Consider the following 16,046-nt stretch of genomic DNA (forward strand, 5'->3'; position numbering starts at 1 on the left):
TGTGACCTCTGACTTAGAGGCTGGTATCTCAACAGCTTTTGAGACAGTGAACCTCGAAAGGTACTGAACATGTGTACCGATCAACTGTTCAAGAATATCTTCAATCTTTCACTGCCGCAGTTGGAGGTACCTACTTACTTCAAAAGGGTATCAATCGTATCAGTGCCCAAGAAGAGCAGGACGAGCTACCTCAATGACTATCAGCCAGTAGCACTCAGCTATAGTGTCATGATGTGCTTAGAGAAGTTGGTGATGGCTGGAATTAACTCCTACCTGAGCAAGGACCTTGACCTGGTGGAATTTGCCTACTCATTGACCTTGGACCACCTAGACAACTGACAACTATGTTAGGATGTTGCTTATTGATTATAACTTGTTACGTACCCCGTAACTGGGTTGCCAAACCAGCAGAAATGGACCACTTAGTTGGAGTCTGGATTACTGGAACTAAGAAAGTTTTATTAAAGAAATAAGCAACACAGTACTCCAATAGTAAGGATATAAATGCAACAGGTTACCAATGAATAAACACACATGTACACGGAACTAGGATAATAGGATCAATCAAGCTCTATCGCAGTCTAGGGGTAAAATGATCAGTCACAAGTTCAGTTCGCAGCAATCGCCGTCGTGCCGTTGGGGGGAGAGAGAGAGAGAGAGAGAGAACGAATGAATATGCAAATCGGATTCCAAACAGACCTTCGATATTCCTCGCAGTTAGCTTTCGGGCGAACTCTTTGTAATGTCTTCTGAGGTCACCGACTGTGACCCCTCCGTTCCAGATACGATCGTTCTCCTGCGGTGAACCCGGCACCCAGGCAAGGGCGGACACACACACCAGGTTCCCGCGACCAGACCTCCAAAACTCACACCAACTTGTCGGGGGCACACCGCTTCCAGGGTCTCATTACCTCGTGGAGTCGTGTGTCTCTTGCCTTAGCGAATCTGTCCCTTTTATCCCCCTGCTGGGGTATCGCCTGTCCATCAAACTTCAAACAGTTCAGGTTCAAAGCAAACCGGTCTCTGACGATACTCGGAACTGTGTCTCCTTTTCGTTAATCCCTCTCGTCTCTCATTGACATTTCTGAATGTTCCCCCATTGTCCTCTTATCGGCATCAATCTTCTGATAATTTGGTCTGTCGTCACAAACTCAAGAGTTCAACACCACCACCTCCTCAATACTAATCAGCAAGCTTCAAAACCTGGCCCTCTGTATCTCCGTATGCAACTAGATCCCCGACTTGCTCATTGGCAGACTAGTCAGTGGAAATCAGTAACAAATTTTCTCCTCTCCGACAACAGTGAAGACGTAGTTCCTGGATACATGCTTAGCCCAGTGCTTATTTCATCTATCCTCATGATTATGTGGGTAGGCAAGGTTCAATTGCCATCTATAAGTTCACTAATAACACCATTGATGTTGGCAGAGCCTCAGCCTCAGACAACAACAAGGAGTACGAGGGTGAGATAGGTCGCCTGACTCAGTAGCGTCACAACCTTGCACTCAAAGTAAGCAAAATAAAGGACTGATTGTGGGCTTCAGGAAGGGGAAGTCAGAAACCGTCAATAGCTTCAAGTTCCTGGATATCAATTTCTCAGAGGATCTCTCCTGGGTCCAATATATTGATGAAATCATGAGGATGACAAACCAGCACCTCTACTTCATTAAGAGTTTTCAGAGATTTGATATGTCAAAGACTCTAACAGATTTTAGAGATGTACCGTAGAGAGCATTTCGAGCAGTTGGTGGTGCCAATGGACAGGACTGAAATAGGTTGCAGAGGATTGTAGACAGTCAGCTCCATCATGTGTACAAGCTTCCCCACTATCAAGGACATTTTCAAGAAGTGATGCCTCACCATCCAGGACATGCCCTCTTCTCATTCCTACCATCAGGGAGGAAGTCCAGGAGCCTGAAGATGTACACTCAACATTTTAGGAACAGTTTCTTCCCCTTTATAAGATTTTTGAATGGTCCATGAAACCAAGAACACTACCTCACTATTCCACTTCTGCACAATTTGTCCTTTTTATATATTTTTTGTCTTACTTTGCACTGCTGGCACAAAACAAATTTCACAACACATGTCAACTTCTACACATGTACCCTGGAGAACACCACCTCAGAAATAGGAGCAGGAGTAGGCCATCCGGCCCATTGAGCCTGTTCCACCATTCAATAAGCTCATGGCTGATCTGGCCATGGACTCATCTCCACCTACCTGCCTTTACCCAATAATCCTACTATGCACAAAATCTATCCAACCTTGTCTTAGATATATTTACCAAGGTGGCCTCCACTGCTTTATGGGGCAGAGAATTCCACAGATTCACTGCCCTCTGGGAAAGGCAGTTCCTCCTTATTTCCATCCTAAATCTACTCCCCCGAATCTTGAGACTATGGACCTCTAGTTCTAGTCTCAACTACCAGTGGAAACAACTTTCCTGCCTCTATTTTATCTACCCCTTTCATGTTACATGTTTCTATAAAATCTCCTCTCATTCTCCTCAATTGCAGCGAGTACAGTCCCAGGCCACTCAATCTCACCTCATAGTCTAACCCCCTCATATCTGGGATCAACCTGGTGAACCTCTTCTGTACCACATCCAAAGCCAGTATATCCTTCCTCAAGTAAGGAGACCAGAACTGCACACAGTACTACAGGTGCGGCCTCACCAGTACCCTGTATGGTTCCAGCATAACCACCCTGCTCTTAAATTCAATCCCTCTAGCAATGAAGACCAACATTATATTTGCCTTCTGGATAGCCTGCTGCACCCGCAAACCAACCTTGTGTGATTCATGCAAAGATAACAAGTCCTTCGACATAGCAGCATGCTGCAATTTTTTACTATTTAAATAATAATCTGCTCTTCCATTTTTCCTTCTATAGTGGATGACCTTCCATTTACCAGCATTGTATTCTATCTGCAAAACCCTTACACACTCAACCTATCTATATCTCACTGCAGACTCTCTGCATTTTCTGCACAATTTGCTTTTCCACTCAATTTAGTATCATCAGTAAACTTAGATAAACTATACTCAGTCCCTTCTTCCAGATCGTTAATATATATCGTGAACAGTTGCAGGCTCAGCACCAACCCCTGTGGCACAGCGCTCACCAATGATCACCAGAGTATCCCAACTCTCTGCCTTCTATTAGTTAACCAATCCTCTATCCATGCTAACACATCACCCCCTACTCTATGCATCCTTGACTTATGGACAAGTCTTTTACGCTGCACCTTAGTGAACGCCTTCTGGAAATCCAAGTAAATAACGTCCATCTGTTCCCTCCTATCCACTGCAAATAGGACCTGCCTTTGCTGAATCCATGCTGCATCTGCCTGATGGATCTATTTCTTTCCAAATGGCTCGCTATTTCTTCTTTAATGACAGCTTCAAGCATTTTCCCAACTACAGATGTTAAACTAACTGGCCTATAGTTGCCTGCCTTTGCCTATGTCCTTTTTTGAACAGTGATGTGACATTCATCATCTTCCAATCTGTCGGGACCTGCCCAGAGTCCAGAGAATTTTGGTAAATTATCACCAAAACCCCTACTATAACTACAACCATTTCTTTCAGTACCTTGGGATGCATTTCATCAGGACCAGGGGACCTATGCTCAGCACCTCTTTAGTGATAGCTATTGTATCAAGGTCCTCACCTCCCATCACATCCATAATACCCCTCTTTGGCATGTTAGATGTGTTCTTCACCATGAAGACAACAAAAAATAGTCATTCAAAGCCTCTGCCACTTCCTCATTACCCAATATCATTTCCCCTTCCCATCGTCCAAGAGACCTATGTTCACTTTAGCCAACCTTTTCCGCTTTATAATTTGAAACACTTTTACTATCCGTTTTTATATTTTGTGCTAGTTTACTTTCATAATCCATCTTCCCTTTCTTTATTTAGAACTTAGTGGATCTGTGTTGCTTTTTAGTTTCCCACTACTCTTGGCGACTTTGTACACACGAGCTTTTAGTGAGATGCCTTCTTTTATTTCCTTAGTTATCAAAGGCTGGTTCTCCCCACCCTTACTGTCCTTGCTTTTAACTGGAATATACTTTTGGAGAACATCCTGATGTTATCTTCTGGAATGGGGTGCTGGGGGGGCTACTGTACAGGATGGAAAAAAACTATAGAATTGTAAAATTAGTCAGCTCCATCATGGGGACTAGCCTCTGTACTATCCAAGACATCTTCAAGGAGCGGTGCCTCAGAAAGGTGGCACACATAATTAAAGACCCCATCACCCAGGGAATGCCCTCTTTTCATTGTTCCCATCAGAAATGAGATACAGAAGTCTGAAGGCATACACTCAGCAATTCAGGAACAGCTTCTTCCTCTCTGTCATCTGATTTCTGAATGGACATTGAACACTCTCACTTTTTAAAAATTATTTGTTTTTGCACTATTTTTAATTTAACTACTTAATATACATATATAAACTTACTGCAATTCATTTATTTTTTCTATATTTATCGTGTATTGCATTGTACTGGTGCTGCTAAGTTACCAAATTTCATGACATTTGCCAATGTTATTAAACCTGATTTAAATTCTGATAATAAACTTGATCCAAAATCTAAATATTACAAATTAATCAGTAAACTATCCAAAAACCTTAAAACATTATTCAATTTTATTAACAATTAGAACACAAGATGCAAGACACCCTTTCAGGTACATCATCATCATCATCATCAGGTGCCGTGCCCAGTTTGAGCTTTGACCGCCATGGCCCACACACTCTTGCTTCACGTCAAGTGGATCAATTCATTGGTATTCATTTCTAGTTCTTTGGCTGCTGTCTCCCATCATCATTTGCCTTTGTCTTCCTCTTGCTTTCTTCCCTTCAATCTTTCCCATAATTACCGTGCATTCTAACTCCTCTTTCCTAATCACATGTCCAATGAAGTTACATTGCCTTTTCATGATCTCATATATTATTTCTCTTTTTGTTTGCTCTGTTCATAACATCCTTATTAGATATTCGTTTCATCCATGATATTCCTTGCATCCTCCTCAAAAACCACATCTCTGCTGCTACAATTCATTTCTTCATGTAGATATTGTCCAACATTCTAAGCCATATGACATAACTGGATAAATGTAACATTTCAGTACTCTGAGGCAGGTTGTCACGCCTAGTTTAGTAATGGTCAGTATACTCTTCATGCTCGTAAAGGTGTCTTTTGCCATCCCCATTCTTCTTTTGATGACCATGTTGCACCTGCCATCTGATGTCACCCAGCTTCCCAAGTAGCAAAAGTTCTGTACTTGTTTTATGTCTTTCCTGTTCATTCTCAGCCTGCAGATAGGATTCTCCTTCTTTTTGGACATCACCATACATTCTGTCTTTTTGCAATTGATAGACAGACCCATTTATGCACTTTCTTCAACAATTATATCTATGGTTTTGTAGTTCTTCCTCTGTACTTGCAATTAACAGTGTCATCTGCATATGTGAAATTATTGATGTTTTCACCACCAACTTTGATTCATTAAACAAATCAAGGGAGAAAACACGCCCTTGTCTAACACCTCTCTTGATTTTTGTAAACTGACTCACTTCTCCATCTATTCTTACAGGGGCAGTTTGTTCCCAGTACAGATTTCTCATTAGGCGGAGGTCTTTTGAATCTAGATCTAGTGTTTTCTGTAATATTTCAAATAACCTATTGTGCTTCACTTTATCAAATGCTTTTGTGTAGTCGATAAAACAAACAAATCTTTTTGCATTTGAATAGCCCGTTCTGATAGTATCCTTAACATCAATATTGCGTTTCTTGTACCTTTGTCTTTCACAAAACCACATTGTTCTTTGCCTATTTCAGCTTGAATCTTTCTTTTGGCTCTTGTCATCAAAATTCTTAGAAGTATCTTGGTGATATGACTCATTAAACTTATGGTCCTATGTAATTCACATTCTATTGCCCCAGGTTTCTTAGGAAGAGTGATAAATACCGATTTTTTCATCTCTTCTGGTATTATTCCAGTCTCATAAAATTCCATTGATTAAATCAGTAAGTTTTTCAATTCCATAATCTTCAAGGGCGATAGTTTGTTCTATTACTAATTCTTCAGGGCCTGCTGCCTTTCCTTTCTTCATTTTATTTATTGCATTACGAACTTCAGATTTTAAAATACTTGGACCTTCAATGTTTTTCTTAATTTCTGGTTTTTCGCCTCGATCGTCTTCAAACAATTCCTGAATATACTCAGTCCATCTGTTCACAATCTAACCTTTCTCCATGATAATGGTACCATCCTTTGCTTTCAAACATCCACCTGAAGAACAGAGGAGCTTTTTACCAGTGATATTCTTGATTTGTTGATGTAACCTTTTTGGATCAGTAATAGGGATTCTTTCTATTTGCTCACATTCCTGGTTTTACCATTCTTCTTTGGCTTTTTGACATAAGCTTTTAACTTTTTTATCTAAGGACTTATATTCTATAGGATTTGCTTTCTTCCATTAGATTTTTGATTTCATCTGTCATCCATTTATTCTTTGTGCTTTTTTTCTTTTTTAGGAATCACTGACTTTGCTGATTCTACCAAGGCATCCTTTAGAGAGTTAAACTTCATTTCTACATGATTGCTATCATCTTCAACAGATTCTATTTCTAGACTTTGAAATCTATTCCTTACATCAATCGTAAATTTTTGTAAGTTTTCTTTTTTAATTAATTGCAAGTAGTCAAGGGATTGTTCAGGTTTTGCTTCTTTAGTTTTTTAAGTTTTACTTTTACATGACATACTACTGGGTTATGGTCACTATTACAGTCTGCACCTGGATATATTTTGCATTGAGTCACTGAGTTTCAAAATCTTTGGTTTATAGTAATAAAGTCAATTTGATTTCTAGTGTTGTCACCTGGACTTTTCCAGGTCCATAAGCGTCTTGGATGGTTTTTAAAGTAGGTATTCATAATGACCTGATTATTCATCTTGCACCATTCTACCCATTTCTCACCTCTTTCATTTCTTTCCCCTAGTCCAAATTTTCCCATGGTATTTCCATCAGCACCATGTCCTACTTTAACATTTAGATCTCCCACAACAATAACAATACCTGGAGATTTGCATCCATTCTTTGCTTGTTCAAGCTCTTCATAGAATTTACCTATATCTTCATTTGTTCCATCTCTTGTTGGTGCATATACCTGCATAATTGCTAAATCAAATGGTTGTCCTCTGAATCTAACAAGGAGGACTCTTTCAGATATTGCCCAATATCTGACAACACTTTTTGCCATATTTTCATCCATAAGAATTCCTACTCCATTAGTATGGGATGTTTCACAAGAATAAACTCGTGTTTTATTTCTAATCTAACATGTTCCAGCACCTATCCAATGAACTTCGCTAATTCCCATGATGTTAATCTTTAGTCTTTCCATTTCATTTATCACATTGTCCAATCTTCCTGCTTGATATAGGGTTCTTACATTCCAAGTGGCAGTAATTTTCTTTTGTGTTACTTGAATTTTATGAACAGTAGCTTGATGACGGTCGGGGACCCCCTGACCAGAATCAACCCAACCCAACCCTACCGAGCGAAGCGTCTTGAGAATTGTTTTGAAGATCCTCTTGACGATGTTGTGTGATACATCTTGAGTTTGACCATGGTTTTCTTAGCAAATAGATTCTAGGAAACCTAGTATCTAGTAACAGTAGTTTGCTATTGCCTACCGTTGGGCGAACTAAAGAAATCGCCATTTCTCTTCCTAAATGTTCATTCCCCTGTACTATAGCTGTTGACATTTGAGGTCCTAGCTCATCCGCCTTCTCCGTCATAAGTTGTTACTGAACCTGCCAGATCTGCCTTTGGCCTTCGCTCGAATCCTGAACAGGAATCCTTACAGGTGCTACTGTTCCGGGTCAGAGCGGCCCTGGGAGCAATGAAGGGGTAACTCCATTTTCCCCAAAGCTCTGAAAGTCCCCAATCAGAGCTTCATCACCGGTTGCAGTTTAGAGTCATACCCAGGCACACCTCATAAAACCTAGTTCCCTTTTCCACTCATATTGCCATTGCACAAACACTTCACTTCAACTCCTTCCCATCATACTCCCAACCCTCTCACTTCCCCATTCCTCATCCAAAGCTCCATTCCCCCCACATCCACCATAAGATGTATTGCAAAGGGCACTCCCACTCCACTGTTACTTTACTTTCCATTATTAACATTGAGCTCTGTTCATTCAGATAAATAAAAACCGAATAGACAATATTTCTAAATCATAGGAGAATTATATTCAAGAAACATTGCCAAACCTTTGCCAAAACATACCCTCAGAAGGTGTTCTTACAGCAATGGCACACTAATGTGGAAAGGCTGTCTACAGTGGTGCAAACTCTGAATATTGATAGAGGAAGTTCAAGACTGGACACTACTTCACATAGTTCCCAGGACCTGTTGTTGGGAGTCAAAGCAGCTGCTCCACATGTTGTTGAAGGACGCAGATCCTATGAGCTCTCGCATCGCTGCCTGTTAGACAGCATGGAAGCTGCAATATCCTCCTTAACTTGGACTATTTGTTGTTTGTTTACCTTGCCGGTGACCAACATGGAGTGTGTTACCAAGGAGAATTATCTAGGTCAAGAAGAGCTGTGCAGTCAAAGAGGAGGAAATAGCAGCTCCTAGCACTTACCCTCACAGGCAGGATCTCTATACCCACTGGTGATTAATTGCTAAATTTCAGCCAGGATCTATAAATAATGATGTAAGGTGGGTAGTGGCAAGTGTTGGCAAACTGTGTTATCAATAACCCCCCCACCCATATAAAAATCTCTCACGGCCCCTTTTATTTTTGATTCTATTAGTATTCTCATTCCTGAAAGGCATTCTGAGCAATGATTAAGTTTATACTCTACCATTCCTTTAACTCATTGACACATTATTGCTCACCAGTTTGTAGACAAATAGCCAAAACCCTTGGCTCTTTATAATTTCTAGTTTTTTTACATTTCAGAAAAAGTTTCAATTTATTCAATCCAAAATGTATAATGTAACAAGTGATTCATTTTAACTTAAAATACCTCCTTTCAGTGTAAACTGTATACCATTCTAGTGAACCGTACACACTCCTGTATCACTTAAAAGTTGGTAAAATAGCTATAAAAAGCCGTCAAACAAACCAATTTAAAACTTCATCGCAATTTTAGAAATGTAGTCAGTTAGCATCTGCTGAAACAAATAAGAATTGTTCAGTTGCAGTTCCAGAACAAGTTAAACTGCAGGTTATCAAAAAATAAGTACTTATCTTCAATTAATTGAAGCAGTTCCTACAGGAACTAATTTGCAACATGCAAATCTAGTGAACGCTACGTGTTTTTTTTTAAACACAAGTGCAATGAGCATTATTCACTGTTTCTTCATCAGCAGATTCTGCACCATTCTAAAATCGTTAAAATAGGAAGAACTCCAGTCATCTCATTCTATTAAAGACCTAGTAAGAGAAAATCTTTAGAAAGAGAGTAAGACGGTACCAGTGAACCACAGCAGCTTTCTGTGGGTGATGATGTATAATACTTCTAAATATACCTCTTTTGAATTACTCTCACTGCAACTTGCAGAAAAAGGTGGACATATGTGTTTCATGACAAACTCAGTGGTGTGTTTTTCTGTGGTTTTGTGGAACTTGTGCTCCCCCTTTCTTGAACACTTAACAGTCAAATGCTACCCATTCTATTTACCTAGGGAGTTCTTCATAATCCTGACCGTAGTTTACATACCACCAGTGGCTGACTATAATCAAGTGTTTGAGATATTGCATGATGCTGCCTCCAAACAAAAAACAGTCCACCTTGACACATTTCAAATCATAGTTGGGGACTTCAACCAGGCTTGTTCAAAGAAAACCCAGCCCAATTACCATCAGCATATAACCTGCAGCACCAGAGATCCCAAGAGGGACCACTATTATACGATGGTAAGGAATGTCTACTCTTCCATGCCCAAACAGCATTTCGGTAAATCCAATCTCTTGGCTGTCCTGCGCCTACCTTCATATAGGCAAAGGCTAAAGAACAAAGCTCTAGAGATTAGGACAACAAAGAGTTGGTCGTGAGAGGGTGAGGAGCGACAATAAGATTGCTTTGTGTCAGTGGACTGGGCTGTGTTCAAGGACTCATATGTGGATCTGAATGAATACACTATGATTGACACTGACTTTATAAAAATCAGTTGTAAACAAGTGTGTCCCCATAAAATTATCCAGTGTCTTCCTCAACCAGAAGTCCTAGGTGAAGCATGAGATCCTCAATCTGATGAGGGCTAGATCCGAGGCATTCAAGTCTGGTGACTAAGAAGGTTACAAGAGGTCCAGGGTTATATATGGTGACATAAATTTACTTTGAACTTTCAAATTACTGATGCATTAGTACTTGAATAAACAGAAGAAAAGCTTCTAAAGGCACAAGGCTTTCTAAGGAGTTCAACACATGCAGTTAACTTGAACTAATCAGTGCAAGTAAATCTATGTACTCAAACCGTGAAAATTAAGTACTAAAAATACTGCAACTTGGATCTAGAAAAAGCACAAAACATTTACACATAACATTGCTTATATTTTGTTTAACTTTTAGATTATCAATTGCTTCAGCTATTTTTATAAAAGTCAGCTAATTCTATACCTGGTCTTCTGGTTCTCCATCATCCAGACCTTCGGCACTAGGTTCACCTGCGCTCACAGGCAGCTGTTCATTGAATGCATCACCATTTTTATCCATTTCCTTGGTTTGTCCGACTTTTTGCTCATCAAGTCCATACTGATCATTTGTTTCTTGAATATCATTTTGGCTTGCTTCCATATCAGCGTCAATCTGTTGCAAGACATTGAAAATTCTCAAAATTACTCAAAATTTAAGATGATCTTTAAACAATAAAGACACAATTAGCAATTAATGCACAACATAATTCAGTTTTAGTCTCACACTTTTGAGAGAAACAAGAGTACTCCCCCCCCCCCCGAGTTCTTGAAGGCTACTTCACCATTGTGTTATACCACAGCTGACTGATGTCATTCTGACTCCATGAGTGTACCTTGATACACTCATCTAATAAAAGAGCTACCATCTTAAAGAACCAGTTGCCTTGACATGCAACACACATAAAAATTGCTGGTGAACGCAGCAGGCCAGGCAGCATCTCGAGGAAGAGGTACAGTCGACAGTTTGGGCCGAGACCTCTCGTCAGAACTAACTGAAAGAAGAGTTAGTAAGAGATTTGAAAGTGGGAGTGGGAGGGGGAGATCTGAAATGATAGAAGTCAGGAGGGGGAGGGATGAAGCTAAGAGCTGGACAGTTGATTGGCAAAAGGGATACGAGAGGATCATGGGACAGGAGGCCTAGGGAGAAAGAAAGGGGGAGGGGGGAATCCAGAGGATGGGCAAGGAATATAGTGAGCGGGACAAAGGGAGAAAAATATATACATTATAATTAATAAATAAATAAATAAATAAATAACAGATGGGGAATGAAGGGGAAGTGGGGCATTAATGGAAGTTAAAGAAGTTAATGTTCATGCCACCTGTCTAATTATATGGGATACCACCAGATGTCCTGAAGAACTGCGACCTGGACGACATCTTGCTGGACATATGTAATACAGCACTGATGAAAGGCAACAAACCAGAACAGTGGTCACTCTCAAACATTATCCTAGTCCCCAAGTCTGGATCCCTCACAAAGACAGATAACTACCACGGTATCAGCTTGACCTGCATCTTACCAAAGTTATACAATCGGATGATCTTGAACAGGATTAGCACCGGCATTGACCCTAAGCTAAAATTCAATCAGAATGGTTTTCGGCAGAAGAGAACAACAGTAATGCAAATACTTGCTCTCCGTAGGATCATTGAGGAAGTCAAGAAGAACAACCTACCAGTTGCGCTTGCTTACTTCAATTTTCACAAAGCTTTTGACTCCATACACCGAGGTAAAATGCTGAAGATCCTGAAAGCTTACAGAGTGCCAGACCATCTGCTGAGAGCAAGAGTCCAGCTATACCAAAACCATGGCGAAAGTTGTATCACCAGATGGAGAAACAGCAGTGTTCGAGATCCTAGCTGGTGTGCTGCAAGGAGACACTCTGACACCCTACATCTTTATAATCGTCCTTGATTACGCTCTGTGTCAAGCTACTAAAGATCATGGCAAGCTTGGTTTTACCATAAAACCATGGTGAACCAAAAGGGTCAGACCAGTTACACTCACAGATCTTGGTTTTGCAGATGACATAGTCCTGCTCTCTGACCAGATGGAGGAAGCACAGCAGCTACTGACAAAAGTGGAAATTGAGTGCAATAAAGTTGGACTTCACCTAAACGCTAAAAAGACACAGTACATGGCACTTAACTGCAACAAAGGTACTCTCAAGACCGTAGAGAATGATACCATCAAGAAAGTCTTTGACTACAAGTACCTCGGGTCAAGAATGATGAGTTTAGAGAAGGAATAAAGATATGGAAGGTGCTGGCGTGGAGGGCTATGAACGACATGAAGGAAATCTGGAAGTCGAACCTGACCAGAGGGCTTAAAAAGAGGATTTTCATAGCAGTCATAGAGTCCATTCTCACGTATGGATGCAAGACGTGGACACTCACCAAGACAATGTGAAAGTCTCTAGATGGTTGCTGTACACGAATGCTCTGGATGGCTCTTGACGTGAGTTGGCAACAGCACATGACAAACGTCGAGCTCTATAACAACCTACCGATACTCACCACTAATATCAAGGCGAGAAGACTGCAACTAGCGGGGCATTGTCTACGCCACCCCGAGCTACCTGCCAGCCTAGTCATCATATGGGAGCCCAAGCACGGGAGGATGAACCCTGGGCACTCTCCCAAGATTATGGTAAACACGCTCCTAGAAGACAGTGGCGCGGTTAATGTAGTTGAACTGAACACACTGATGAGGGAGAGGGAGAAGTAGAGAGTCCGTCATCGTGCCTGATGCCGGCCCCCTAGGCCCGAGTTGACGTCGTAGTAGTAGTATTATATATATTTATATACTTTTTCTCCCCCTGTCCCTCTCACTATACTACTTGCCCATCCTCTGGGTTTCCCCCTCCCCCTTTCTTTCTCCCTAGGCCTCCCGTCCCATGATCCTCTCATATCCCTTTTGCCAATCAACTTTCCAGCTCTTAGCGTCATCCCTCCCCTTCCTGTCTTCTCCTATCATTTCGGATCTCCCCCTCCCCCTCCCACTTTCAAATCTCTTACTAGCTCTTCTTTCAGTTAGTCCTGACGAAGGGTCTTGGCCCGAAACGTCGACTGTACCTCTTCCTCGAGACGCTGCCTGGCCTGCTGTGTTCAGCAGCAACATTTATGTGTGTTGCTTGAAATTCCAGCATTCATTCCTCGTGTTTGTGCCTTGACATCCTCTGCTTCCTCTGAACCTCGCCTCACAGCAGCTTAGGTATGATTTCATTACACGCATTTCATAGCAGAGAAAGAAGTTCCATCATAAAACCATAAGATATAGGAGCAGAATTAAGCCATTCACCCCATCGAGCCTGCTGCATCATTCCATTATGGCTGGTCCCAGATCCCACTCACCCTATACACCTGCCTTCTTGACGTATCCTTGATGCCTTGACTGATCTGGAAACCATCAACTTCTGCCTTAAATATACCAGTGGACTTGGCTTCCACCGCAGTCTGTGGCAGAGTATTCCACAGATTCACTACTCTCTGGCCAAAAAAAAAATTCCTATTCCAACTGGCCTATAATTTCCTTTCTTTTACCTTCCTCCCTTCTTAAAGAGTGGAGTGACATTTGCAATCTTCCAGCCCTCTGGGACCACAACAGAATCAAGTGATTCTTGAAAGAACATGAACAATGCATTCGTTTCTCTTTAGCAATCTCTCACAGGACTCTGAGATGTAGTCCATTTGGTCCAGGTGACTTATCCACCTTAAAACCTTGCAGTTTGCCTAGCACTTTTCCTTTGTAATAGCAATGGCACTCACTCCTGCTCCCTGACACTCACCCACCTCTGACATACTGCTAGTGTGTTCCACAGTGAAGACCGATATAAAGTACCCATTAAGTTCATCTGCCATTTTTTTGTTCCCCATTACTACCTCACCACCATCATTTTCCAACGGTCCAATATCACCTCTCACCTTCCTTCTACTCTACATAACTGAAAAACTTCTGGTATCCTGCTTTATATCATTGGCTAGTTTGCCTTCATATTTCATCTTTTCCCTCTTTATAGCTTTTTTAGTTGCCTTTTGTTAGATTTTAAAAGCTTCCCAATGATCCAACTTCCCACTCACTTTTGCTATCTCACATTTGTATCTAATCTACTTTATTGTCATTGTGACAAGTACAGATGCAAAGCCAATGAAATGCAATTAGCATCTGACCAGAAGTGCAAAAGAGCAGTATTATTTACAAAATAATTGCGAATGAAAAGTGCTACAGTATACAAATATAAAAGTACTGAGACAGTCCAATACGGGTGCAATACTGCTTAGCGCTTATCACATACCCTTTCCTTGGCTTTTACAAAGTTCTTAACTTTCCTTGACAGCCACGGTTGCCAACCCCTGCCATTTGAGAACTTCTTCCTTTGCGGGACATATATATCCCAGAAACTTCAGCCATCTCTGCTCTGCCGTCATCCCCGCCAGTATCCCCCCTCCAATCCACCTGGGAAAGCTCCTCTCTCATGCCTCTGTAATTTCCTTTGTTCCACTGCAATATTGGAACATGTGACATAGTCATAGTCATACTTTATTGATCCTGGGGGAAATTGGTTTTCGTTACAGTTGCACCATAAATAATAAATATTAATAAAATCATAAATAGTTAACTAGCAATATGTAAATTGTGCCAGGAAATAAGTCCTGGACCAGCCTATTGGCTCAGGGTGTCTGACCCTCCAAGGGAGGAGTTGTAAAGTTTGATGGCCACAGGCAGGAATGACTTCTTGTGACGCTCTGTGTTGCATCTCGGTGGAATGAGTCTCTGGCTGAATGTACTCCTGTGCCCAACCAGTACATTATGTAGTGGATGGGCGATATCGTCCAAGATGGCATGCAACTGGGACAGCATCCTCTTTTCAGACACCACCATCAGAGCGTCCAGTTCCACCCCCACAACATCACTGGCCTTACGAATGAGTTTGTTGATTCTGTTGGTGTCTGCTGCCCTCAGCCTGCTGCCCCAGCACACAACATGATTGCACTGGCCACCACAGACTCGTAGAACATCCTCAGCATCATCCGGCAGATGTTAAAGGACCTCAGTCTCCTCAGGAAATAGAGACGGTTCTGACTCTTCTTGTAGACAGCCTCAGTGTTCTTTGACCAGTCCAGTTTATTGTCAATTTGTATCCCCAGGTATTTGTAATCCTCCACCATGTCCACACTGACCCCCTGGATGGAAACAGGGGACACCGGTACCTTATGCTGCTCCCTATCGAATTGCAGTATGAATTCAGCCATATTAGGATCACTGCCTCCTAAGGGTTCCTTTACATTAATCCAGATCTTATTGGGAAGCTTATTACACAACACACAATCTAAGATAGCTTTTCATCTGTTTCCCCATCACCTCCTACCAAAAATCATTTAACATTCTGACACCTTAAGCAAAATAATCTTCAAAACTTTTATGTTCAACTGAATCGATACTTAATATTCCAAGATGCTTGAGATACAATATTCCAAGAACTCATTCAATTATTTTTCCGCAAACAACAGGAATTCTGCAGATGCTGGAAATTCAAGCAACATACATCAAAGTTGCTGGTGAACGCAGCAGGCCAAGCAGCATCTATAGGAAGAGGCGCAGTCGACGTTTCAGGCCGAGACCCTTCGTCAGGACTAACTGAAGGAAGAGTGAGTAAGGGATTTGAAAGCTGGAGGGGGAGGGGGAGATGCAAAATGATAGGAGAAGACAGGAGGGGGAGGGATAGAGCCGAGAGCTGGACAGGTGATAGGCAAAAGGGGATACGAGAGGATCATGGGACAGGAGGCCTAGGGAGAAAGACGGGGGGGGGGG

At 41.5% G+C, this 16,046-nt stretch overlaps 1 protein-coding gene across 2 annotated transcripts in view; it reads right to left on the reverse strand.

Moving 5' to 3' along the window:
• Positions 1-16,046, reverse strand: part of sltm (SAFB-like, transcription modulator) — a 96,719-nt gene that overhangs the window by 66,539 nt on the left and 14,134 nt on the right. For both annotated transcript variants that reach the window (XM_063065751.1, XM_063065750.1), the window contains exon 4: positions 10,659-10,847. In XM_063065751.1, the coding sequence (XP_062921821.1) occupies positions 10,659-10,847 (189 nt within the window). The remainder of the gene's footprint in view (positions 1-10,658; positions 10,848-16,046) is intronic.

This window comes from Mobula hypostoma, chromosome 13 (assembly GCF_963921235.1).
Source record: "Mobula hypostoma chromosome 13, sMobHyp1.1, whole genome shotgun sequence".
NCBI classification, from domain to species: domain Eukaryota; kingdom Metazoa; phylum Chordata; class Chondrichthyes; order Myliobatiformes; family Myliobatidae; genus Mobula; species Mobula hypostoma.